The following is a 27953-nucleotide window of genomic DNA, read 5'->3' on the forward strand; positions in this document are numbered from 1 at the left end:
GATTCATCACAGATGGTCGAGTCCTGCATATCTGTTCATTCAGAAATCAGAATACTGCTGGGCTGAGGTACAGGGGGCAACTCAGGCCTTTTCACATCTCTCAGCTAGAGGACACTAAAACAAATATTTACAAGAGTTTGGAGTTGGGGAAAGAGACAGAGAGAAAGAGGCATACGGTTGAAAAAGCATAAGGCTGCTGGGCTGTAAACCAAACAGAACCGTCTCCCCTGGCCTGTCGAAGCCCAGAGGACAGAGCCGCACAGCCAGGATGCTCATTTGTTGTGTGCTGTGCTGAATGGGACCTCATTGAAATGCAAGTGTGCCCACTGTGACACAAGAGCACAGCCAAAAAGGGCTGAAAAAGTCCACAAGTGGTTTTTCCCCCATTCGAACAATAAATTGAATAATTTAATAAAAGGTTTTTTGTTTGTCTGGATTATGAAGCACTTTGTATACTTTGTTTTAGAAAAGTGCTGTTCAAATAAACTTATTTAATCCAAACCTAACATCAAGCTGGCTATGTGGTCTGGCTAGATGTACGTATGACAAGGCGTAGCTGGACAGGACGGGTCTAGAAGTTGATGAATTTTTTGTGCCCCACTCATAGATGCCGGGCAAAATTACAGCAATCCTGTGATCACTGGTGCATATTAAGCTGGTGGCTTGAAGGCATATTTCACATACCGACACAAGCATACCTGACTAGGAATGCTATCTTCCAGATGGCTGCAGGTATTCATATATGACTAATTGTTAATAGTCAATGTTCTTCACTAACAGACACGTTTGCTACGACACTGTGAAGATACACATGCCGACAAAATCATTATTTAGTTGGGATACACAATGCTCTAAATATACATTGTGTTTGAGAGTGCCAGAGACGTGTGCTTTCCGAGGCTGAATACCCTGTCTGTCTCTATGCAGATTTTACTTATTTAAAGGTAGGTTATGTAGGATTGTCTTTAAATATGTCATTGGCAGATGAATTGTTAACACAGCTACAACTTCACTCTATAGCCCCTGTGGGTTGCTTCCTGTGCATCTAAATATTTCATTGTTGTTGTGTTTGAAGCATCTAGTGTCGGTCAGAGGGGATTTTTCACATGGAATCATGGAGTCATAAAAACTCCAAAATTGGATCAAATGAGCACATCACTGGTACTGCTGTTTTTTGTGAGCATAATTATCTTTTTTGCCAGCATTATTTATAAGAAAATCCCACACATAGCATCTGTGAAATATTTTGCTTTGCCCATCTTAGAATTACAAGAAAAACTTTGTTCATAAAAGCATGTTCAAAGTTAAAAAGCAAAACAAAACAAAAAAAACGCGAACTAGCCTCAAGCTCAAAGGGGACCGAGCATTTCTCATATACTGTGGAACAACCTGACTGAGGAGCTTAGATTTGGTAAATCAGTCTTTTAAATAATAAACTTTTTTTCTGTAACAATTCTTTGATTTTTTTAATGTATATTATCTGTAAGCACTTTAAAAAGTAAAAAATAAAAAGTTTATTATTATTATTAGAGATTATCTTCTAGATAATTATTATGATTATAGAATTTCTTCTAATGATAGCTGTATTTAGAAATGCTAAGATTATTATTATAAGTCCCATAAGTTATCTTATTATCTATTTTCAGGTATAGCGTTCACTCAAACTGCTCTGTGACAAAGAGAAGAAAGTGATGTTGCACTTGTGTCACTGCAGTGTCAGTGAAAGTGGATGAAAGATTGAAAGCATGTCACATGCAGGAACTCAGAGAAATAATTAAGCCATTGAGTGACACGTTTGTGTGTGTATGAGCATTGCGTGCACTGGCATGAATGCTTGTGTGTGTTTGCTTATGATATTTCAGGAAACAGCATCATGTGTGTATGTGTATGAATGTGCACATTTGTGAGACTGGGATTTAGAGTGCAATGCATTTGAGTGATTTGTGAGAGTGGTTTAGGCTGAGCAGCAGCAGCACTATACAGGGACACCAAGAACTAAACAGCACTGCACATTCATAACCATCAGCTGCGGACATGCAGATTTAGCCCCATCCTCTTAACCCTTGGTTCAAGGACAGGTGAGGAGGGTTTTAGAGAGAGGCAGGAGTGAAGTTACACAGGCAGGAAACAGGAAATTTAATTCACGTTTTGATAAATACACAAGGAGAAGCTGGGCTAAATAGAACAACAGGAGAAAACATATGCATGTATTTTTAGATTGTCAGTGAACCCAATCTAAACATCTTTTTTTTTTTGTATTTTTGTTATCTGCCATTGGCCATGTTGACTTGACCAGAATAAGCGATTCCCACTGTCAACAGACTGTAAAATTGTTAGAAATAATGAGTCTGTATGCGAGAACCGTAGCATCATTAGTAAATTAGATGTACTCCACAAGAACCCAGATGGCCCATGTGAATCTATCGGTTGTGTAGCACAATGACCTGTAGCATGTCTGCGCTTCACAATATATTTACAACTTTATCAAAAGACATCTGTATTCTATGCAGTAACTGCCTGCTCCCCAATATCTGAACAATATGTCTCCCCCTTAAAACCACTGAACATCTAGATAAACGTTGACAGTGCATTGTCTGCATAAGAATAGCCTCTTTCCAGCCTGTTGGCCCTCAGCCAAGGAGTGCCAGGCTAACTGGGCCAAACTTTATATATTACACACATTATCAACTAGCAAGAAGATTGTATTTATCAGAGGAGAGACACCCCTATATCAGCTGCAGTGCAGAGGAAGATACAGCTGGCCTGTGTGTGTGTGTGTGTGTGTGTGTGTGTGTTTGTGTCCCTAACAGAGCAGAAAAGGATATCCTCGCATATTAAACTCAAGTCATCAATGGGAAACTAAGAGCCTTCATCTGGAACCTGCATTCCTGAAATTTGGATGTTGCATGGCAAGCACCTAAATAAACGTAACATGACTTTCAAAATCATATTAACTTCCAGTACACATGTATTTGGTAAGGTTAAGGGAAAATTATGATCTCTTATAGATGAGGTGTGGAAAAACTGATAGTTACTGGAGCTTAAAAGTGCCCATCACCTTCTTGTGTGCCTTGTGTGCCTATTCCCATCTAACTGTATGTTGTTTTTGATTGTAACCTGATGCATCAAAGCAGGTACTAGATGACCATGTTGCAGCAGGAGGGGGTGTTTTTTGGGCCTTGAAAGTTTAATTTTCACGCCTCCCAAGATGCAGCCGTCACAAGTTATACTTTGCCAAACTCATAATGTTTTGATGCATATCGTCCATAGTCTTTCAAAGGTCCTAAGGATCATAGTGACAATTATACATACATTAAACACATTTGTGGCCCTTAATATTTAACTATGCACAATTCAAAGCACAGCTATTATTCTTCAGTTTACATTACATAATGCTCCTAGAATAAATGTTGGAAAACCATGTATTGCACCACATTGCCATCACATTAGTTTATCAAGCCTGTGGCCTTGGCTTAAATTATTCTGTATACATTTAATTATGTTGACAAAGAAATCTCAGTCTTGTTGAAATACTGTGTTAATTTGTCAGGCGTGATGGGAGGAACAGCAAAACAATGAGAAGTCACTCACTTCATCTGCTTCACAATGGTGCTCTTCCCTGACTCCCCGGCACCTGCAGAGAGAACAAAAACAGGCAGAGGTTAAAAATACGCTCCTGTTGGCTGAGAAAATGTAAACAGGCAGCCAGCGAGGCCGCCTCACATCTGGACCCTTGTCTTGCTGCCCTCCCTTTACCTCCCAGCCTCCCCCTCCTACGGCCTCAGTGCTGCAAAACACATCTCAGCTCTCCTTCTCGTCCTGATTCAACCCAGCAGTCCTGTTCATCTGCAGCCTGCATGTAATCAGTAGTATCTGGGTGCCTGGGAGGCTTACTTCAGTGCATCATCCTCTCATATGGTTTCATAGTTTCCTATAACCGTCATTCCTCAATGCCAGCAGTGCACCATGTGCCTCGACCTCTGAAGGAACTCAAAATTCTGAAATTCACACCACCCGGTATTCCCTCCACCTCTTCTGCTTTTGAGACAAGGCACTTTATCATCGTTAACGTTTTAATGGAAACGTCTGAGCGCTTGCACCGACAGGATATGGGCTTTTCTTATCCACTGCTGTGTTTATTCTAACAGCCCGAGGCGACCAGAGAGAGCTCATCTGCCACAAGGATTCTCAGTATACACTACACACACATAGAGACACACCCAGGGGTGACTGTCAGCACACTTTCCACAAACATACTCGCCCAGGGTGAAGTCTTCCTGGGATGACCCTCAAAATACACTACTACGCAGCATGCAGCACGCACACGCACAGTGAACCCCCCCGGGTAGGACTGGGCTAAGATAGATTCTACAGACAGCTGTCAACCCATACTCCTTCATGGTATATGAACTCTGACGGGGTAAGAGAGCAGATATATATATATAGTTTGCCTTGAAATAAAGCCAGTTTGAGCAAGCATGCACCAGATCTTAATGGTCTTCTAAAGTTCCTTGTTGTGTATTGAAGTATAGGAGGAGTGGTATAGATGACGTCAAGAGAACCAACAGGGACACAACGATTTCCCACCACTGACCAATTGCAAAATCTGTATAGCACTCACTTATGTATTCCTTCTCTGACTAACTACACACCACTGCAAATGGGGTTGCAATGACCGCAATTTAGGTAGAGAGATACAGATACATTCTGACATTCTCCATTTAATGTCCTTATCCTCCTCATAGTTTTGAAGTACCTACTCTCCCTGCCAAGCAGTTAGCATATCGCACGGCAATGAAGCACTTATCCATCCGCTGTACAGTATGTGGGCCATATTGTTGAGCAGGATGAGAATAAAGAAAGAAATCGTATCTCTGGCTGCATGCCTTGAGAGTGAATTGAAATTGTAAATAGATTCCCCGCTGAACAAAATGGGAAGTAGGCGTACACAATGGAAATGGCTTGAAATTGTGTGCATGCAGTATGCACTCCATATACATTTATTTTGTCAGAATGCAGATGGAATAATAGCTATGAATAAATACTATGTGCCATGTCAGAAAAGTATTGTTCCATCTCAGCTGAGCTGGCTAAGAATGTTATATTGGTTTAAGCAAAAAGGCCATCAAAGCAAAGGTAGATATAAAACAGTCATCTATTACCTAAAGTCTGTATAGTCAAATTTATCAAACTCCTTTTCGGTTATTGTTGACCAGAATTCAACACCGGTACTGGAAACTAATAATTTATAATCTTAGGCTAAAAGAGGAGAAGGGAAAGACACAGCTGGACAGACATGACAGAGTTTGTCCCTGGAGCCTCTGTGGCTCAGCCACAGGTATGTGTGTCTGGAGCCAAGCTGCCAGAACAGAGAGTTCATAGACCTGTTTATACACCAATGGAACTGACCAGAACCCAGCTAGCAGGCCTTTCTCTCACCACGCATGCGCACACACGCACGTACACACACACACGCACGCACGCACGCACACACACACACACACAAACACACACACACACACACACACACACACAATAAGAACATGCTCTGTTGATAGTAGTAAACATGCCCTTTGGAGTTTGTCCAGTGAACCTGAAGCTGCGAAGAGCCAGAAATGAGCGGTGAAGTTCTCCACATACCTGGGTGCCAATGTTGTTTTGATTACCACTAAGACAGTAACTCTGTTGACTGTACAATGTAAGTACACTTAACCTCTTGGGCAGACTCTCTATACCATGAGTAAGTGTATTAGTGAGTTTGCAAGCATGCGCATGTGGAATTTGTCTACAGTTAACATTTTTTGCCCGTAAGCTACAATATGTTCCCCATTACACATGACAGTAACTTTAATGTGAGGGGGCACACACACTATCTCCACTGACACCAACCTCATCCCAAGTTGTACACAATAGGACAATAAAAGCTGATGCTGTTATGCTCAGCAGAACAACAGAAACACAACAGAAAGCATGATGGATTGTGGAATCGAATATAAACTGAGATTTTGTGTACACTCCCCTACAGATGAACAATGTGCTGGTGTAATCATACTCTACTGCTGCAGGAGTCCAGAGTATCTCTATTTCAATAACCACAATCTGCATGCACGTCTGCAGAGCCACAGTACAGTCCTGCAGTGCTCTGCGTAGCTTTAATATTTCATATTTGTCAGCCGGCAGTAAAAGGCTGACAGGAATTGCACACGCACATGTACTTTAATAAGACAGGTTAGCTGAATTCTTTTGGGTGCTGTATGCACTTTTTGCTAGATTTTCCCTTGGTTGTTGATGCTAAGATGTTAACTGAATCAAAAGAGCATAAATGAAACACACATCCCAATTTAGCGAGACAGCCTGGACTGGGGTTATGCTGAAGGATCATAGAAGATGTTTTGGTCTTGGTCTCAGATGTGATGTGAGTGGCAATTGCCCTGGAGGCCGGAGTATGTTTCTGACGGTTCCATGGGAAGAAGCTGTGGCAGGAGCTCAGGGCCTGCTGAGAGTCGGACTGATAGCACTGATCCTGTAGCTCTTACACAACAGGCTTTGTCTGATCTGTGGCTAATGCTGCATCACCACCATATCTCCCTCTGGACTGTGGTGGCTCGGCACTACAGCTGCACGGACCGCACACGCACACACACACACACACACACACACACACACACACTAAGCACATGCTCTATTGATAGAAGTATTTTCCTACATATGGTGTTTGGAAAAAATGTTTTACAGTCTTTTATGACTCACTGTTGAACAGACGGAGCTTCTCTCTGTGCTTCGACTAGTGGCCACACTGACTGGCTACACTATCAGCATCATCACATCTCACACACTGTCTGGGTAAACCAGCCATCTGGAGTACTGCACTGTGTTTTTCTGTGTTTGTGTATGTGTGTGTGAGTAAAGTTAATTCTTCATTCAACACACGCAGAGCAAGATGACTAAAATTAATAAGTATAAACTAAAACTTGATCTTCACAAAAAAAAAATTAGTAAACTGACCTCAAGCCCATGCCTTCTAAACACTAACTGATATGAAAACTGAAGTTGAAATGAAAACAAAACTCAAAATTAAAAGAAATACTAATGCAATCACTAAAGTGTCAGAACCCAGACACTGAGGGACCAGACTGCGTGAGCAGACCAAGACATTTCCAGAATTTACAGGAAAATAAATACAACCCACTGCCTAGCAACTGGGCAATGTAGGAGAAGTTGTGGTTGTATTTGACTCATGGCGGAGGCTTGGACTTTCTAAAATTGAGAGAAAGAGGAGAAAAAAGAGGCAGAGGGGGAAAAAGGGGGAACAGCCAGTTCGGCTTGCAAGTCCATTTGAATGAGATTAGTGGGCATCTGTATGTCTGTCACGATTACCTCACCTCTCCCTCATTGATAAAATACAAAAGATGTAGAAATAGAGAAAAAGGGACAAGAATGTGTGTGTGTGTGTGTGTGTGTCTACCCTTCTGTGTGTTGAGGGAGAAGGGGGTATTAGCATGAAAGTATGTAGTACTGGAGGAGAGCAGCAGGGAAGTTTGTAAATCTCTCAGCGGGACTCAGGAAATTGCCTGATTACCAATGGGTTACAATGTGACTGGCAGAGAGGCAGGACCAACATGGAGATGGGTGCCAGCGAGGGAGCCTGTGCCAGGGAGCCCACTGGACTAATGGGGTCCAGCTGCAGCAGGATGGAGCCAGAGCCTGGTCCATGATGGATGGACTATATTCACCGGTGGTGGGTGTCATTAGCAGCGAGACAACCAGGTCAGTTGACACTCACATTAATGCAGTTCAAATGGACCTGAGGAGTATTGGTAGTAGCTGTGGATGCGTTCCCTATGCACATTACATAGTCACATACAGTCTAAACAGAAGTTGATTTAAATCCTGAGTGGCCAACGACTAATGCGAATCATCACTAATTACAAAAAAGGAGAGAACACATTGATCCCTTTGGGTCAAGAAAGACATCGATTTCAATGTGTGTTGTTGCCCTAGGGTACCTGGTGGTTTCATTAATTTAATTGTTAGAGAGGTGATAAAGGAAATTACTCCTGCTTGTATTTCTAGTCAACATGGGACTCTACGGAATATACCTGTAATTGGACATGTAACCTTGTTTGAAGAGAAGGTAGCTGCTTTTGGCCAGTTGGGAATTAATAAATACAATTATTATTAGACCAGGGGGAATCCGCCTGCTGTACAAACAAGTAATGTTGGGGCTTTGTCACAAATTATCCAGTATAAGTGTTAATTGCTAAGTCAAGATATAAAAAAGTCCAGTAGTAGACCAAGGGTGTGCGCACATTATAGCATAGAAAAGGATGAGGCAGAGCGAGCTGCTGAACACAGGCTGTCAGATCACAGTGGCTGGGGAGAGATGAGGAATAATAGCACTGTTAGTATTTCAATGCCATACAGGCACACTGTCAGCTTAGTGAACTTCACCAGCTAACACAGACAAATGATTCACTTGTCGTGTATTGTATCAGCGGGCCTTTGAGCCATAGCTCAAAGAACAGTGTTTTGTGACTTGTTTGCCTTTATAAAGTCAAACTTTTTTTCTGTTGAACAATAAGGATTTATTTTACAAAGGCACTGAGAGAGTGATTACATTCATCTCTTTGCTGAAGCTGCATTTTTCTTGGGAAAAAAATAAAATAAAATGGCACCTTGCACTAGCAGCTATCATCATGCGTAGGCTAGAACTTCTCAGGTGGTCCAGGAATCTACCAGTGCTGTCCCAGACAGAGAAAGGCTTGATGACCGATTGAGGCTCTAGTGGTTATGTGTGACACGCTGCAAACTAGGTAGATCTATGAGCAGTAATTAGCTCTCCAGCCTGATTAGAGGGTAGGAGAGTGAAGCAGTGAACACCTGAACATCTGCTGATGGCTGGGATACTCACCAGGCCTGGGAAACAGGACCATTCATTACCAACAAGACTCACAATGAGTGCCCTGCCATGCATAAACCGCTCATACCTATTACACACCAGCTAAGACTTGCAATGTTGGAATGACAAACCTAGTCTGATAAGGAATGTGTTTTGTTCTGCAGAAGTAGGATGTGAGAGGAGCTGATGAAGGCTTATCAAGTCACACATTTGACCAGTGACGAAACCTGAGGAAGAGTGCCACCCAACTCTTCTGCAGAATTCCTAGCATGCTCACTCCATCATGTCCAGAGCTCCACGCTATTCACTGGAGCATGATGAAACTGAGTCCAGACATAACAGGAGGACAGACTGAAGGGCACTTGCCACTGTCCTGTGCCAAGGCTGAGGATCAACGGCTTTACACCATCAACTGATTTCTTTATCCATCTATGTATAACCAAAAGGGCTACAATGCCAACATATTGAAGCAGCATCCTGCAGCCAGCCTAATCATTTTCAAAATGGAACCGTTTCTAAGGTCTGCTTCCCATGGCATGCGGTTGGCTTTGACTTGGTTGGTGTGTGTGTGTCTGTATAAAAGTGTATGTGTTTTGAGCTAGTGTGTCCCATCCTGGTGGGACTGAGAGTGGGACACAAAGGCAGCAGTGTGGGGCCCCCGCTAGCAGAGAACACAGGGCCGCTACTGTTTACATTCAGGCCTGGACCGTTTCAGCCAATGGCACCTCACAACAGGCCCTCACCCTGCTCCATCCCCTTTTAGTCAGCATGACAGCTGCCTCTGCCAGCCACAGCGGATCACTAGCAAGAGAAACAGGTCGAGGGGACAGTTAAATCTTATTGTTTATCAAAGGAGCATATTAAGTTGAACTGTGAAGTACGTTCAGACAAGAAGTACTTAAAACAAAACAATGTTGTAACCAGGACAGTTAAGCTCTGATTTGACTGCTACACAGGCTGTCAGTGCACATCCTGTGGATATTTTCACCTGACACAATCACTGCGTATAGGACAGTTAATTACTGATTCAAGTAAATTATTTAATTCAAAAGGTGGTTAGAGATGCATTTGGCCCCATTAACAACAAAGTGTAAATGCAATGCATCTCCAGTTCACATATAGGAGCTACTTAAACGTAAATAGACATTTGCACTGGGTCCAACCAGGAAGTGCAAGGCATGCAAAACAAACAGGCAGCTCAGATAGTAACATACTTGAACATGCATGAAATTAAGGTCACCCAGATTCTCAATCTCACAATCTGATATAATCTGCTACTTTTATTTCTGCTCTATTCCTATTCCTGCAGCAGGCAGTTTGCTATAGGAATAAATCAGTCTTGCTGCACATTAGTTTACACACTCAAAAAAACAAACATGCACTTATTAGACATGTTAGATATCTATGACACACCAAGAAGGATGTTAGCTAACCTATAATGACCGCTAAAATGCTACGTTCAGCCATCAAGTGTATTCATCAGTGGTGTTGGGCAGTCTGCTTCATCACATTACCTACGTTATGATATGCCATTGATTAAACACATCTAATCTTGTTCTGTTTAATGTGTTAACTTATTACTGAATTCACATTCTTGACTTTCCATGTGGAGTTCAAACTCAGTTGTCTACTCGAGGATTAGCAGCCAGTGACACAGTGAGAGGATGATTGAATGTGGGAGGAGGATGAGGAGGAGGGACATACCAAAGTCAAGAGCGCTGATCAGCTGGGAAAATTACATCACACAATTGTCAATCATTCCAGCTTCATACCTTGGCTACAATTTTTTATCAGGTTGAAAAAAAAACACAGGGGCGTACATTTGGTGTATTTTACAGTAAGAAGTCGTATCAGTGATGTTAAAATGTGGAGCTGTTACGCAAAATGCAAACAGGCTGGCAAGTCTGCAGAACAATCCTACAGATACGAAAGTAAGTAGCCTTTTCTGGTCAGAATATCCATACTGATAGAGGGGATTGTGGTCGATATTACTCCCCCACCGTATTCTAGTAGACTTCCTATGAGAGGCTTTTACAAGCTATGAAAGTGTCCAAATGAAATAGGCTGGCTGACTATAATTACTGAGGTGCTGTGTTGTAATTGTGGTGGCCGTTTGTATTGAACCCTCAGGCATGCAGACAATGTACTGAAAAATTTATAAAGCTTTGGCTCTGCTCTGTAAAGCATAAATATCACACACTTGAATGAGGGAGTTAATCGCTCAGTTCAGCAAAAGTTGAACAAAAAGTGAAGAAGATCTCAGATTAAGGTACAGTATAGTATAGGATTAAGGTACAGTATAGTATAGGATTAAGGTGCAGTGCAGTATAGGCCCACGGGTCCTTCCTGTCCACTTTAGACCAGCACTGTTAAATCTGCTTAATAAATCAATATCTCACCCCCTGGAGGCTGACCCATGAATATCAAGTACGCATGGGCTTCAAAGCTCAACTCTGAAGACAATAAAGACAAACCCTGGATGTTATGATTCTTCAAATCAATATCCACTTAGTGAAACAGAGCCTAAACGCTGTGTAGCTCATTTGAATGCCATTTATCCTGCTCCCCTCGAGCACTGGTAAATACTAGTCGCAGTACAGGCGGGGCTCGTCTCTCTGTTAGACATCACCTCTCACAGACTTGTCATCTCCATTCTCACTCGCAGCAGCCTGAGACACAGAGACTCAAACAAACAACACAATGAGAGACTCGCATTCTCACCACCCACTCGCTAATGTACATACACTAATTATGCAGGGGAAAAGTGTTGAGACGGCCTGTGTTAATGCCAAGATGAGTGGCGAAAATGAGGGAGGAAGGAATGGGAGTTCAACAGTACAAAGAGATAGAGAGAAGAGGGGTACAGGCGTGGCGGGAGAAAACTACAATAAAAGCACTGACTTAGCAATTAAGCCCTGCTGCGGGCTCCAGTGAGACAAGACAGTCTCACTATGCTGAGCTGTCTAGCACACAGACAGACACCTCTTATGCAATAAAATAGCCCTTGTCACTTCTCTATCTCCCCGGGGGGACCACTCTCTGTATTCTACTATCTAATTCATCTCACTTCCATCATTCCTTAAACTCTTCCTCCCACTCTCCTCAGCCGCCTACACACCAACCGTGAACGGCCCAACGCCGCCTGTCCCCTCTGCTAAGTGTGGAGAGAGAATCTGTGCCAATCCAGACTCTAGAGACCAGAGGCCCTCTGAGGGACGCATGTGCCACTTCCTATTCTCAGCTCCAATCAGGGAGGAAATGGAAGCAGCTTGCGTGAACACACATGTATAGAAACACACACACACATATCTGTCCATTTGAAAGACAGAGGGAGGGAGACCTTCTCTCTGCTCCGACAGATGGCTACCATGCCTCGGGCAAAGAGCAAGTCTGGACGGCACACTGACAACTGCTGCCAAAGCAGAGAGGGATGAGAGGCGAGAGGACCCGATCTAAGTCCTATATATCAGGGAATGTGAAGCAAGAGAGATAAAGATGGAGGGAGAAAAGGAGAGAAAAAGTGACAAATCTGTGGGACCATAAACATGGACAAAATGGATCAGTAGAGTTTGAAGTGCTATGTGATAGATCCTCAGAGAGGCGTCAGTCACAAGAGAACCTCATGTACATTTTGCGCTTCCCCAGCAAAACACTGTGTCCTCCTTGAAAGCAAGGATGCCTCACAGACAGTCTTCCTTCCCTCACTAACAGACTGAGGCGGAGAGGGCTACTGAAACAGGAAACGAAAGTGAAGGAGAGGGCAAGTAGACTGAGGTATCATGTTGAAATGCGTCTGAGAAATGTTGAGTCGATAATGGAGCTCGCCAGAACTCTGGGTTCTGTCAACCTCATGTCGCGGGCTCAGATGGAAAAGGAGGGGAGTTTGTCATTTCAAACATACTGTAGGACACCGTCATATCTGAAGTATGTGAGAGGTAATATGTCCTGACAGGCTACTGGGACCTCCGGAACAAAATGTCTCTCTCTCCCTCTCTCTCCCGACTCCTGCTGAGCGATGTGGGGAGCAGAACATCGAGAAGGAAGCAGCTGTCTGTCTGACTGACAGACTGACAGCTCCCTGCTAGTAATCTCTTATTTACGCTTCTCCCCTCCTGCAGGTGCTGCCTCACCATTCCAGGCCTTGACAGCTGATCAAACAGCTGATCAGGGTCCACATTGCCGAATAAAACTCCTAACTGCCCATCTTATCTTATCTGAAAAGTCAAAGACAGGGAAAGTCCCATTTTCTGCATTACAGTAGCCCATTTGTAATGGCAAAAATCCTAAATTGCATTTTTTAGCGAGATAAGATTTTGCCGTTGGGATGTTTCTGCAATGGCGCCCCAGGTGTCAGCAGTTTTGATGGGACTTGGATGAAATAACAAAGCGGGGGAAGAGAAATATGACATTTTTCTTATTATTTCACACAGCGGTTGGGCAGAGAAAATTTCCAAGGTTAGTTTCCGAGGAACCTCCAGGCCTTGCCCTATCCGCTGATCTCCCTCTCTCCAAAGGCAATCTTTCTCAACTCCCCTGGCAACCGTTTCTCCCTTCTATAGAGATGTAGCATGTAACACGCACACACACACACACACACACATCACACACTAGTGAGGCTGTTAAAGTAATTAGGAAATAATGTGCTTCTCTAATTAGATAGAAGGAAAGAGGGATGTGGAGCAGGTAATGTCTCGAAACCACCTGCTTTCCTGTCTTTGGGGAGGGGACGCCAGGGCCTGCTGAGACAGAGGGCTGAGGGAGAAAGTCAGAAGAGCACAGTCAGAGGTGGAGAGAGCTGTGTGGAGGTGGGAAAATGGAGGTGGGAGAAAGTCAGAGTGAGGGTTGAGGAAGGAGAGACCAGAGAGAGAGAGAGGAGGGGGGGGGGGGGGGGGGCAGAGGGAGAAGGTGTTGATAGGAGACTGAGAGGAGTGAGACAGCAAACCATTAATCGTGGCAGACAGGAGAGAGGAACAACAGAGGGGACGGTGAAGAGAAGAGAGGAGGGCGAAAGAGAGAGAGAGACAGAGAGAGAGAGAGAGATGGCCTTAACAGGCCCAGAGGGGACAATGGAGTGAGATCCCACTGTGCTTGTGCTAAATTAACTGCCCAGTCCAGGGCCATGGATGGATGTTTAAGGCCCAACGACCGAAACATCCTCCAGAATCCACAACACTGCTAAAATCAACATGAGGAACACTACATGATCACTCGCAACTACACATCTCTGTCAGCTGTCTGAAATATGTTAGCGTCCTGCAGTAGCTAGTCTAGTCTGATATTCAATAATGTGTGTCAAGTATGTATGCTAAGAACAGCTAAGTGTTTGTCCTCACTGACTCACTGGCTGGCTGGCTCACACTCTCTCTCACACATACATATATACACACACACACACACACACACACTTTCTTCTTGGCTTTGATCCAAGCGTCTCTCCCACCTCCATTTCATCAGGTCTAAAGTCCAGTAGTGAAACTGTTTCACAGAGCTGTGAGCAAGAGCTGCTATCAGGCCCACTACAGTACCAGCGGCGCTAATCACAGCCCGCCAGATGGAATGACTCCATAATTGATGTTGATTAGCTGACTGTTTGTAGGAATGAAGGAGCGTCCAACAGAACTGTGTTGAAAATCTGCAGTAGTCTGAGCTTGTGGTAATATGTTGGAACATCTGGAGCAGGCATAATTGGCCATGGGGACACTCTAAAGCAAATAAACAAGCCAATCCGTTTCCTGATAAAGGATGACTTCCAAACACAATGATGACGTGTTTTCCTGCAATGATTTACATAGTAGCTGGCATCCAGTGGTAAAACCATATTGGGGCAAGGGTAAATACGTGTATGAAAAGGTCTCATGTCTTTCTAATCAATGTGACAAGCACGCTGCACTAAAGGCCAAGTTCAGCTGCTCATTTGAACAAAAAAATTCTGATTGTTTTAAGCATTTGACATTTGGTATGTGTTAGCTGGTGCTGCCTTATTTTTTTTTGGTGAACCAACAGGCTCCACTGTCATGAGGGAGACGCGAATGTGACGGGAATGCAAAGAGACGTGCGTCCATGTTGCCACTTTCATTTTATTTTCTCCCTTTTTCTCACTTTCTGAACACGGCTCTACTGTTATTGATAATTGTTTGTAGTTTTGACTGATCTGATTGCATAGACCCATTTACTAATGTACTTTAGATGAACTTTGTCTACTTAGAATAATGAGTTAAGAGCATAATAGACCTTTGCAAAGAGATATTTTGTTTTTGGATATCAACCAGCAAGCAAGTGATCGGTGTTTTTTATTTTTAATGAGCAGATCACTACAGTGTATGGATAACTCAAGAGTATTCAATTTGAATCAATGATTCATGGGTGTGTTCGTTTGTCCATAAGAGCCCTTGATCTACTTTGGTTCCTACTTGCCATATAATTGAATCAGAGTCTTGCAGGCATCTGGTGAGGTCGGGGTTAGGATTGTGTTACATGACCTCTGACACTGCAGCCGCCCTGGTGAGAGACAAAGACCTGGCCTAGCATCAAAGGTATTGAAAGACAATCTCTTTGCACAAACACACAAACACATATACACACTATGGGTATAATAACAGTCATCTACAAGAGGACCATGGGCTACAGACAGGGTCAAGGGTCACACATTGATTTAATACCTCCTAAAGATGTTCAATCGGCTTAGATGGACAGAAAATATACAAAACTCAGGCTCTTCTCTAGAAGGGTGAGACAGAAAATGATGGAACACATGTTTAAGGAAAACCACTGTACCACCCTAATGTGTCCTGCTTCGTATTGTTTCTTGTCAGCCAGGAAGCCACACCGCACACTTAAAAATAGACTTGGTTTGAATACTCTCATAGGAGGGACCGCTCCACACAATCGTTATCCGAGTTACAATCTCACACCAAGCTCGTAACAAAGCCGGGGGCTTACAGTCACTCTTAGCATCGACAGTACACAGACACAACAGCTGCAGTCTCAGAGTGATGAGGCTGAGCCAAGAGTGCTAGCATATGAAAAAGGTGACGACAAGATAATTCATAGCACGGTGATTCATTCTACTGATCATGCACGTAGGTGTTTCTGACTGCATTGTAGTAGGAAATAGACACAGGTCTGGCCTAGCAACGGCCTGGAGGCTGTCATCCTCTGCCTTCAGTATCAGCTGGAAAAGGTAAAAGACAAACACGGACACAGAGCCCAGTGGCCCTGAGCTCACTGGAGGCATCTGCTGCATCATGGGCCATGGGCCACTGGAAATGTACTGCTGATGCATTATACATCCATCCATTACCAGCCCTAACCTTCTTTGTACACACAAACAGGCACATACACATTCACATTCACATGTACAGACACACACACACACACACACACACACACACACAGACACACATGCACACAGGGAGAGGGAAAAAGAGGTCTGATGAATTATGGATTGGTGCAGCAAAATATAGGCGATGAGCTGCAGAACAGCAAGGCCCAAGCCCGCTTTGGACAGAAACATAACAAAAGCCAGACAGTGTGGCAATGATAAAATTAGAAGCTTCCTGGATATTTTTCTGACACACTGTCATTCTCCAGATGACTACATGAGATAAAGCACAGCTTTTCTAATAAGATGTACATTTTGAACCCATAAAACAGTAACTCTCAAATATTTAAGTCGCAGTGAATATAAAGGCTTATGAAGGCACTGTAGTTGTGCAACCTTTGAACTTTGCTCTGCAGAGGAATGTAGAATCACTTTTCTTGTGAAGGTGAGGACAAACACTGAATATAAATGTCTGATCGATTCAATCATGTTTCTATTCATCTCAGCATGCTGACCAATGCCACAGTGAAGAACTCAGAATAAGTCACACAACCAGTATAATATCCTTGATAAAAAAAAATGAGCCCACACAAAGGTAGTACCTTGGGAATACAGAAAATGAAAATCCGATCAAGGCTGAGTCTTGAAAGGGCACAGACATAATATTCAGCACTTTGTTCTTCACTGTTTCTTGGCTGGGAGACTGGGAAATAAATATGGATGGAGAGGGGTTTGTTTTCCTTCAACCTGAATTCAGGTGTCTCCAAAACAGAGGTCTCTGTGCTACACCTACAGTGCTTATCTTATACATGTGCATGAGCATACGCATGCAAACACACACACACATGCACGCACACACACACTTGCACGCTAACAAAGTCACTGGCCTCCCAGTCTGGTGTAGGATAATTACTCTAAACTGAAAGGCCATCGATCAAAGAGCAGACGAGACGATCAAGGCTGCCTGTGATGACTGGCCTCCTCACAGCCCCGGAATCAGAGGCCATCCTGGCCTTGAAGCCTGCAGAGAAGAAAGGGCCGGACCAGACCAACGCACCTGACATGCCGGGACAGACACCATCGCTCAGCATTTCAACCGAATTGAAATTAGATTTTCCGTACTTAATAATGTCAAGACAGACACTGTGACTTTGAATGTAATTCCAACTTTCATATGAAAGTCAATTAGTCAACTGATAAATATATCAATTGAAACATAAGGATATTTGTTCTGTGATGGGTAATTATAAGTTAAAATACACAGCAAAGCAAAGCAATCAGCCATGACAAACAGGTGTTTCTCAAGCAATGACTTACTCACTAAGTTGAGATATTTAGAAACATCTGCCTAACAGTCAGGAATGGAGATAGTTCTGGAAATTGGTGTGAAACTCTAGTTCTACATGACCTCTGGCAGCATTATTAAGAGCCAGATCTTACAATATTATGGATAAGTGGCTACCTGGACTAGATCTTGTAAAGGCTGTTTTGATTCTCCATATTAAGATGGTGGGTGGTAAGACAGGTGTAAGGAGAGCTCCAAACTACAAAGGGAGTTCAAACTTAAAGGATTCAAACAAGTCTAACATCTAACAGCCCATCAGCTGTGCTCTCTCTATATGAAATGTCATTTGACACCAAGTCCATCATGTTTTAAATGAATATCTGCACAGATTATATCTTTTTCTTTACTTCTCATTAATATTGTTACATGGTTATTTTGTAGTTAATTACAATTTAAAGTATAAAAGTGCAGTTCATTTAACATGATTCATCCAACCAGATGGGACATACTTTTGCTTTTCTCGTCTTTGCTTCATGGCATGCAGTATTTGACCCCGGTCTAGATAAGACGCAGTGAAACTGCTGCACCCTATCACGCCCGCTGTCTCTATGACAGAATCTGCACCCTTCATCAAATGCTGTCATATTGCTAATATTATCTTGCATTGCATTGCCAGTAAATCTGTCACTTGGGGCATCAATCAGAGAACAGTCTTTCCATCACTGATCCATTATATCTTTCAAATTAATCTGCTGGGGCAAGTTTATTTTCACCCACACTGATGGGATGTGTGACATTGGACATGACATTGGCATCAGTGTTGGAGGGGTAGAAACCGGGCAGGACAGGGCAGAGGAGGAGCAGGAGGATTAAACTCATGGATAATAAAAAAGTCACATGGGCTATTTTTAGATTAGACACACAGTAGGCAAGGTGTGCTGGTGGCCAACAGATCAAGATTTGTCAGCAATACAAGTTTCTGTCAGTAATGTTGATGGAGATAGGTGGCTGCTGAGGAATGACAATGATGCAGTCCAGAGGAAATGATTAAACCGCAGGGTAGGAGGGTTAGGATATAAAAGAAAATTTGTATGCCACTTGTTTTACAAAGATAGGCCTGCTGGTATTCCTATACTGCCTTGCTGCATGCTGGTAATAGAGTATGCTAGAAAACTTTCACTCTACTTTTGATAAAAGTTTGCAAGTCCTGAAAGAGTTTCTGAAAAAGTGTTCTGCTCCGCGATAAGGTATATTATAATTATCTGCATGAGATGACGAACAGGGTGTGAAATCAACATGTTTGAAGTGTGCAAGAGGTGGTAAAGAAAAAAAAAGAGACAGGAAGTTTATTCCTACTCCACGTCACTATGGCAACCTCTACTCGTAAGTCTGTTGAAAAAAGGCACAGGAAATGAAAAGAGGAGGGGTGAAATGGGAGGTTTCTCAACGGCTCAAACATTCTCCTTAGAGCACACAGGCTGAAGCTCGCTTTGCTAATACCTTTCACTGAATGAAAGAATTCAAACTGACTCGTCACATCACCAAGGCACATGCAGTTCCTGAATTACTGAATGAAGAACTGGTCTGAAGTCTCAGCCACACACAATTTGGATAACCTGGACTGAGCAGGCAGTTACTTACGACTCTTTTCTCTGTATCTTGTGCCGTTTTGGGAGATCAAATATCAGATTCCCCCTATTTTGAGCCATGATGGAAGCATCACTCTGAGATGCAAAACAGATATAATGGAAACATATTACAGTTCTGTATCTAGCACAATATTCTCCACATTAAACTCATCATGCAAGGAAATGCACATCAAAGAACCAATCCAAGAACCTCAGGTATTAAAAGAGACAATTTCCAGCACATGAATCTACGAAGACAAGGTGTTATCCCTCAGAGAGGCCCTCAGGGTTAGTATCCTGTCCCAGGTTAGTATCCTGTCCCAGGATACTAACCCTGTCCTTAATTCAAGATATTGTACTGTAAAAACCTTCTGAAACAGGTGAAACTGCATTAGAAACAACATTGAATGGTCTCACCCCACTAGCAGATTTATTTTAAGAAAAACAAGATTTTTAAGCACTAATACTAGACTAAATGATGGATATTTCTATGTACCTGCAGCCACTCATCCATCAAACTGCTTAAGTTTGCAGATGACAGCAGGTGTGGGCCTCATTACCAACAATGAGTACATGTACAGGAAATAGATGGCATGCTTTGTATTGTTAAGTCCATAAACTGGAATTGAACATGCTCGAAACTGTTGGCATGAGGCCGACTTCTGAAGGAACCTTCCTGCTCACCACCCATGGAGACCAACCGAGTCGACTTTGTACTTTGTTGGACTGTTCCTATTCCTGGAGACCACCATAACACTCTCAAATGGGATAAGATAAGAATAGTTCCTACTTAATCAAAAAAGCCCAACAGAGGACGTCCTAGCCACAGCAACTGAGGAAGATATTCAACAGAATCCGCATATCTCCTATCACAGTCTGTTTCTGTTGCCTTCCCCTGATCCAAGAACAACCTTCAGCAAGTTGTCCTCACTATTGGCTGTCAGCTGCCCTTCATCATGACGCTGCATGACACCACGGAAGAGAAAACAGCAGGGAAGACTGCTAGTGACCTTGCCCAGCCAGGCCCCCATCGGGTTCTCTCCTCTAAGAGATGATGCAGGTGCATTAAAACTGAGAGCAGCTTCTTCCCAAAATCTGTCACCCTACTTCACCAACTCATCTATCCTGCTGAAGTGTCCTTGAGCAAGACACTGACTCCCTACCAGCTCCAGTGGTGTTGTACCAGAGCTGACCTGCGCTCTGACCTCGCTGTGGAAGGGGGCAACAACAAAGAATTCCCCTACAGGGATCAGTATCACATTTAATTTCATTTTCATTTTTACAATTTACCCCCAATAATCTTTGGACTCTTCTCATCATGCATTATTCTGTGACTGTAAACCTGTTTACTCTTATCCATACACTATAATTACCAGGGTATTTATTACCACCCAGACAGTATTTACCCAATTTTGGCACTACTTTACAATGTCTGCTCAACCTCTTGCACACTTTGCCACTTTAGAGCCTCATGAACTCTCTCTGCTCTATGACCGTCATAACTTATTTCAAGCTGTTCCTGCTATTCATCCAACCTCATGGTTCACTAGAGTCATGCACTACTGGGCACTCACTTCTCTTTCCACTGCAGCTGGAAGAATACTGTATGCCACAATATGGCATGTATTTGGGAAATAGTGATTAGGACCATATTCAATTGTACTATATAGTAAAGTCATGGAACAAGCAAGGTTTGTATGTTTTGTCATTTCAATCTTAGTACATGAATAAAGCCATTCCTTCTCTCTAAATTTGTTCTTAGCTCATGCTCGTATTCCTGGCCATTACCTGCAGGAGACATCATGTGAGCCTGTTTTGTAGTTTAGGAGATAAAGCCAAAACAGCAGAGCAGAGAACAAGCTAAGTAGCAGCCCAGACTTCACTGTACACTGCTGGTACTGATCCCTCTCCTCCCATTAGGCTACAAACTACTGTACACAGTATGGAGCAATTTATTACAGAGAAGGGGCAGGGAAAAGGAATGAGGGAGATGGATGGAGAGAGAGAGAGAGAGAGAGAGGAAAGTCTCAGAGGACATGGGAAGAGGGGTTATAGAGGGAGGTGTAGAGAAAGATGAGCAGCAGTCTACCTCTCTGTTTATCTGCAGCAGTACAGAGTGGACCAGCTTTACCGTGTGTAGTGCGACGCACCATCTATCCTGCACAAACAACTTTGGCAGTCTTTACACCACACACACACACACACACACACACAAGGCCCATGGAGCTCAGCACATAACTGCTGAGAGCCAAAGGTGCAGATTAATAATGTTTTTAATTGACATTGACATTAACATTCAAGGAAGTCTTACAGCACAAGCAGTAACAGAGACACGGATATACAGCTGCGGCAAGCCAGGCAAAAAGATAAGTTTCCCTCTAATTGGATGAGTCATAAATAACCAGAAAAAAATTAACCACAAAACCACAGTCATGTTGCACCAGGATAAAAGTATAATTCAATACTGATTGAATGAAATTCTAAAATGACTGAAGGGGCCATTGATGGAGAGAGGGCTCCAAGACTTCCTGACGTGATGGCCAATTATCCTCCGACATTGACTATACCGGGTATCCATAGAAACCACCACTAGCAGGGTTTCATTTTGAAAACCTAAATGTAATATTTCTATATACAAATTCACTAATGGGTACTCTGAACATGTTTTTGTCTAGATGTCATACTTTTCAAGGACTCATTTAGACGGTTTGCATTTACTTAAAATGGCAGTTTAGAGTAAGCCTGCTACTGACTACAGATGTCTGGGAGCAGATCTCTCCTGCTAATGCCGAAGGTTGACTTCATAAAGTCCGGATGTGTGCGCGTTAAAAGGTGAAAATGCTCTACGTAAGTCATATATCACTTGAAAGTGCAGCTTGTGTGTGCGTGTGTGTGAGTGTCCTATGCTGTGTGCATAGTGTGTGTGCAAGTACTCCACAGGAATACGGAGAGGGTTGCACCACCACTCTCACAGAGAGTTCTTTGTGTACGCACATTGCCCCTGAACCAGCGTGTCCGCTACAGCCTCGCTGCAGCTTTGTTTGGCTTGCTTTCCTTTTGTTTATTCCACTTCCTTTCAGGTTCCTCTCTCTGCAGCTGACCAGAGAGATGGCCATGGACTTCGGGAGAAAGAGAGAGAGAGAGACAGGCAGGCAGATAGACAGACAGACAGACTCTTTAGTGAGGCCATAGAATAAGCGGCCATCTCTTTCACCCAAAAGGATAAAACAACAGTAAATCCAAGGGGGTAGCCACTCAACATTTAGTGCCGTTAGTATCTTAAGCACATACTATTCTGAGAAAAACACTCACATAAAGTATATACTAGCACAGAGTACTGAATATATATTGAATATTTGCTATATGAGTAAAAAATCAAGATGCATATTGTGTGTGTGTGTGTGTGTGTGTAGTTGCCAGCACACACACACACACACACACACACACACACACACAGAGTCACCTTCATTTTACCATCAGTGACATCCTCCCAGCCAGTTGTAGTGCCAAAACAGTCCTGTTTGCTTTCAAAACATACTCTGTTCCAGTGATAAATGCCATGGTAACCAGAGGGCTGAAACTCTGAGCTACCCGGACCTTTCCACACATTAACAATTAGAGTTCACTGAAGCTGACATGCAAAAGGCTGCCGTCAAATATTGGGTCACAGATGAACAGACAAAGCAGATTAATTCATTAACAATATTTCACTGCCTCGGAGTTTACTCTATCCACAAGGAAAACATTTCCTTGACAACGTGTGCAACGAAGCCTGACGACGGGGCCCTCTGGCTCCATCCAGCAGATGACATAAAGAAAAGGTAGAGATAAGGTCGCTTTGTTGAGTGCATATAGCTGTTGACTGACTGATGGTGATGCTTTTGGTTCAAATCAGCAGTGGGTTCACCATTACAGTGAGAGCACTTTCAACATCAATTTGATGCAGTGATGATCAAACAGTCTGCTGTCCTTTGCCTTTAAGAGGACGAGGATTCTGGTGGCACACAGTGGCTCACTGCTTAAAGGGAAGTTAAAGTCAATGGAAAAAAAAAAAAAAAAAAACACACAGAAGACAGCTTTGCAATGACCCAATATGCTTAACCCCCCCCCCCCCCCCCTTTCTGTCTACAGGAAACCAGAGCAAACTGCAGAAGTTCCTCTTGGTGTCTGCTGAGGCACAAAGACACACATACACACACATCAACGTCTTCCGATAGCATTCATACTTCATGTACAGCCTACTTAACATCGCCCAGTAAACCTCCCACCATCCATGGTAAGCTCTCAAGGTTTTACCTGGCACAAACATCAAATATTAAAAGAACCATCCGGTAAGGCCTGTGCAAAGAGCTCCCGCCCTGTGTCAGAGAAGGATATCGGAGCTGTGTGGAAGATAAACTGGATCGCAGAGAAGCAGTAAAATGCTCTTCAAGAAGAACAGAGCCGAGATGGAACAGGATATTTTCAGCCTGTATCTGGAAACTTCACTGCAGATACCTTTAGCACTGTCTCCCCCTAGGATTTCTTCCAGCAGTGTGCATGTGCTACTCAGGGGCACTCAGGTTTACCTGTGACTGGATTTTGCATGCACACACACACACACACACACACACACACAAACACAAACACACAGACACCTGTGTACTAAGACCATGACTAAGATCCAAAACTTCAAGATGCATCACAATATTTCCGTTGTTTGAGGTCTTTTTAAATTAGCAAAACCTTTTCATTTTTGTCAGCAAGAGTTGCCACTCAAAGCGAAAGTGACCCTGCCTTCAAGCCGACGCACATGAACGACCAAAGAAAATGGTAAATACACCTGGGAAAGAATTTTCGATAAGACTCGAGCAGCCAAGATGCGATGTTTATGGGGTAGAGAGCATGTTAGCCATGTCAATAAATGATGGGAACAATGATGTCATTTATTATTTGTCATCCCATGTAAATAATTAGTATTGTATGTTTCTGTTTTCACTCTTCGTATTTACTTTTTTTGTTTTTAATAAAAATAAAATAAAGCCTTACAGAATAGGATGTCCCCAACTAGTCCATCTTCAATCACTCCATTGTTATTTTGTTTTTATACCATATTGGTTTTATTTTTTGTTGATGCAGTCAGTGGTTTGTGTGGGGTCAGCATTGTCTTCTACTGCTGGCTGTGTGGTGCCAACATTTTCTACTGCTTCAGGCTGTGTACTCTGTTGTTTTCTGATCAAAACAGCTCCATTTTTCTCTCCCAGAATGCACTGGAAAGAATCACCCAGTCATAGGCTCCCACAGATCAGCTACAGTGGCCCATAGGACATTCATAAGGTGAAATGTAAAAAAGGGTACTCCTAATTATCTGAGGAATTTTTGCCCCCTCATTTCAACTTTAATGGCCATTTCATAAATTTTCAAGGGAATTTTTGCCCAAGCTGCTGTTAATTTCTGACCCTGGCTGAAATTCTCCAGTTGGGCCTGCAAACTAGTGGGTTGGTAGTAATGTAAATGTAATGTAACTTCTGTGAACTAATGGTCCATTTGCCTCTGAGTAGCCTGTGTTTGCAAACCTCATAATCTCATAGCAGCAGCACAAGAGATTCAGCTGCGGCGCTGCGCCTCTATGTAAGAGAAGCATCGCTGAAGCCAGAAATGACAAGAGCCTGTCACACCCCCTAAGGGAATATCACAGCAATGTACAAATCCACAGAGAATGATTTGGAATAGATAGAAAAAACTGACTGTCCTTGCACCCCAGGACATAAGGGTATGTTGCTGGTTTAAAAACTAATAACAGTACTATAATATGAAGACAATTTTGGTGTAAAAGTTTTATGTGAGTCCACAAAGTCAGTCCATTTCAACCAATGAAATTGTTCAAGCCTGTAGTAAAGTCTTACATCAGAAAAGAGATTACAGTCTTGGTTCTCTGGTTTATAGCTTTCTAAGAAAAGTGTTGAAGTGCAAAAGTTCTTTTTGGCCTGTTGGAGGCAAAATGATATGGTCTGAAATGGTCAGAGGTATATGCAACAAAAGTGCACACATACTGTTTGTTTGCTCTCCAATGCAATCATAACTTATGTCACAAATTATATTATCACTGTTTTTCACAAGTAAATAAAAAATTATATTTTAAGAATTTAAGAATGCTTAATGTAACAGAATGCCACACGTCTCCAATATTGACAGGTGTCTCAAAAGTGTGCTTAGAAATATGCAAGTGATGTTCACCGTGTATTCCTTTTAATAAAACATTACAACAACCCGTCCACACCTGATGCAATGCTGGAGTTCACATCCGGGCAACTTAGTAAATGACTAATTTAAAAGTTGTAATAGCTGTTGCACAACAGTATGAAGTTTCACCTTCCAGTACACTCTCATCTGCACTGAGTTTGTGTGTATGTGTGTGTGCGCACGTGTGCACACAAAACAAAAAAGGAGCAACTGAGCGCATGTCCAATCCAGCGCTTAATGTCATCATAAACAGACTAGTCCCAAAGAGCTGAGTCATCCATCTCCCTGCTCCTTTAATTCTCCTCTCCTTTCATGTAAAAGGTCAGGGTTTGATCCTCCAGACTAATGTCAGGTTCCTACCCTCTGTCATGCTGCATTACTGACTAACACTATCATTGCCTTTCCTGTCAACAGGTGAGGAAAAGCAATTGATAAGGATGTTTACCAAACAACTCCATCAGTGAGATATTCTATCTGCCTGTGTCAACCCCGGTCATCTGGCGCAGTCCGGCAAATTGCACGATGACCCTTCTGATAAAGAGTCAGTAAAGTCAGTCAGTGTCTCCCTGCAGCATCACAGCTGACCTGCCAGTATGAAGTGATTGATCAAATGATAGTAGTAGTCCAATCAGAAGTATGAATTAAGCGGACCGAGTGAGGCATCAGTGGATTGTTTATTTAGGATTTCATGTGATTAGAATACCACATGCTCAACTCCCACTTCACCATAATGTGTCGAATGTAATGCCGAAACGCCCGTAGTGACACGCTGCTGAAATAAAGGCACGAGACGTAAGATGAGTGTTGGTTTTTCCTGATTATTTTGGAGTTCGGCAGCACAGCAGAAGCAGTTCAGAGCAATAACTCACAGTCGTTCTGTGGTCTGACCCCTGCTCACTTCCTGCCTGACAGGAAACACACTGCACAGCCTCGGCCCTGCCCTTCCTGCTCCCTGTGCCTGCATTCATGCATACACACACACAAAGACACAGACGCACACAAAGTTTCCCTCTCCCTCCCTCTCTCTGTCCTTTCCTCTCCCTGAAGACATTTCAAACAACACTTCCTCTTCCAGGTAACTATCACTGATATAGTGTGTGAACACCACACACACACTACTCCTCACTGGTTCCATTTACCCTGCAGTGTGTAGCATCTTCAAAATGAGCTTTTAAACTCTAGACTAACACACGTACCAAAACTCCTGAAGGTTTTAAAGCTCATAACAGGGGCTGGTCTGGCTTGCCCTTCCTAGGCTGCAAACCCAAACCACCTTGTCTTTGCTCCTGAACCGCAAGACGAGACTGATCCAGTGAAAACGCTGAGGCGCAGAACTTGGAAAACATCAGGATTACACATGTGGCTGGGCTGAAGTTGGGCTGTAATTGCGTAGTGGCAATGTTAACAAAACAGTTCCCCTGTAGAGAGGAGAGAAGCTGTGTTTAGGGACTTCTGGAGAAGGCAGGGAGGCCCTCCCCCACGCTGCCGTAGCCATTGTCTCAATGCCTCATTTCCCCACAGTCTTTAATCAAACTCCAATGGAAAGGGCAGGCCATTTTTTACCGTGGGCCTTGGCCTACCACTGAGCTCTGCTGGGGAATAGGGATCTACCCTGACAGACTGTGTGCCAATGTGACTGCATCCTATGAAGATGAAGGCAAAATGTACATCAGCACTTTGGAAGGTTGAATCTAATCTACATTCATCTCATAAATTAGATCTAATCTTATATTTCTGTGCATGTGGCTACATGAAGACAAGCAGGCCTGTGTGTGTAGTGTGTGACAGAGGAAATAAGCAGCAGTTCTATACTGCCTGAAATCACAAAACAAGCAAACCACAAACAAGCAGAAAAACAGGAACTCAACCTGCCTCAACTGGCAGCCTTCGTTGGCAGATTCGAGTCAATGCATGGCCTGCTGCCTTTGGCTCAACATGCTTTTGAAGTGCAGACTCCGGGCTTTCCAAGAAGACTGATCGATAAGCAGAAACAGGGAAAAAGACTTTGAATTACTGTCTATACACACCATGTTAGACTTAAAATTAACTACCTCCAACTGTAAACAGTATGTGCAATCCAACCAAACTCAGACCAATATGAAACAAATCACGACAAACGTCATGAGCTATTTCAGATATGCAGCCTGTAGTAATGAATGTTTAGCTCTGCAGTCACTACAATTAGAGTGGCATGCAGGCCTTGAGAGAGAGAGAGAGAGAGAGAGAGAGAGAGAGAGAGAGAGAGAGAGAGACCTCTGATGGATCCTGATGTCCTCCAGCTCCTCTCGGTACAGCTGTCCACTCTCTTCAACACAGCTGGTACAGCTCACTGACTGACTGACAGCAAAACATGCAGCAGAGCAATTCAACACTCCAATGCTTTGTTTTCACCTCTCCTCTGGCCTCAAGCTCAAGCCCCAAGCTCTTTCCTTCATCCGCCCCTGTCTATCATTCCCTTCATCCTATTCATGTTCATTTGGGAATTGAGATTTGCTAAATTTGTTTCTCCCTTTCTCTCTTTTCATCTTGCTGTTTTTTAGCTCCCTCTTCTCCCTACAGCCCATTTGTCCTTCCTTCCATCTTTCAGTAAAGAGATCC

At 43.1% G+C, this 27953-nt stretch overlaps 1 protein-coding gene across 1 annotated transcript in view; it reads right to left on the bottom strand.

Moving 5' to 3' along the window:
- LOC139925265 (guanine nucleotide-binding protein G(i) subunit alpha-2-like) overlaps positions 1-27953 on the bottom strand; it is a 63591-nt gene that overhangs the window by 16427 nt on the left and 19211 nt on the right. Inside the window, exon 2 of the mRNA XM_071916553.2 lies at positions 3592-3634. Coding sequence (XP_071772654.1) covers positions 3592-3634 — 43 coding nt within the window. The remainder of the gene's footprint in view (positions 1-3591; positions 3635-27953) is intronic.

The sequence above is a fragment of the Centroberyx gerrardi genome, chromosome 5 (assembly GCF_048128805.1).
Source record: "Centroberyx gerrardi isolate f3 chromosome 5, fCenGer3.hap1.cur.20231027, whole genome shotgun sequence".
In the NCBI taxonomy this organism is placed as follows: domain Eukaryota; kingdom Metazoa; phylum Chordata; class Actinopteri; order Beryciformes; family Berycidae; genus Centroberyx; species Centroberyx gerrardi.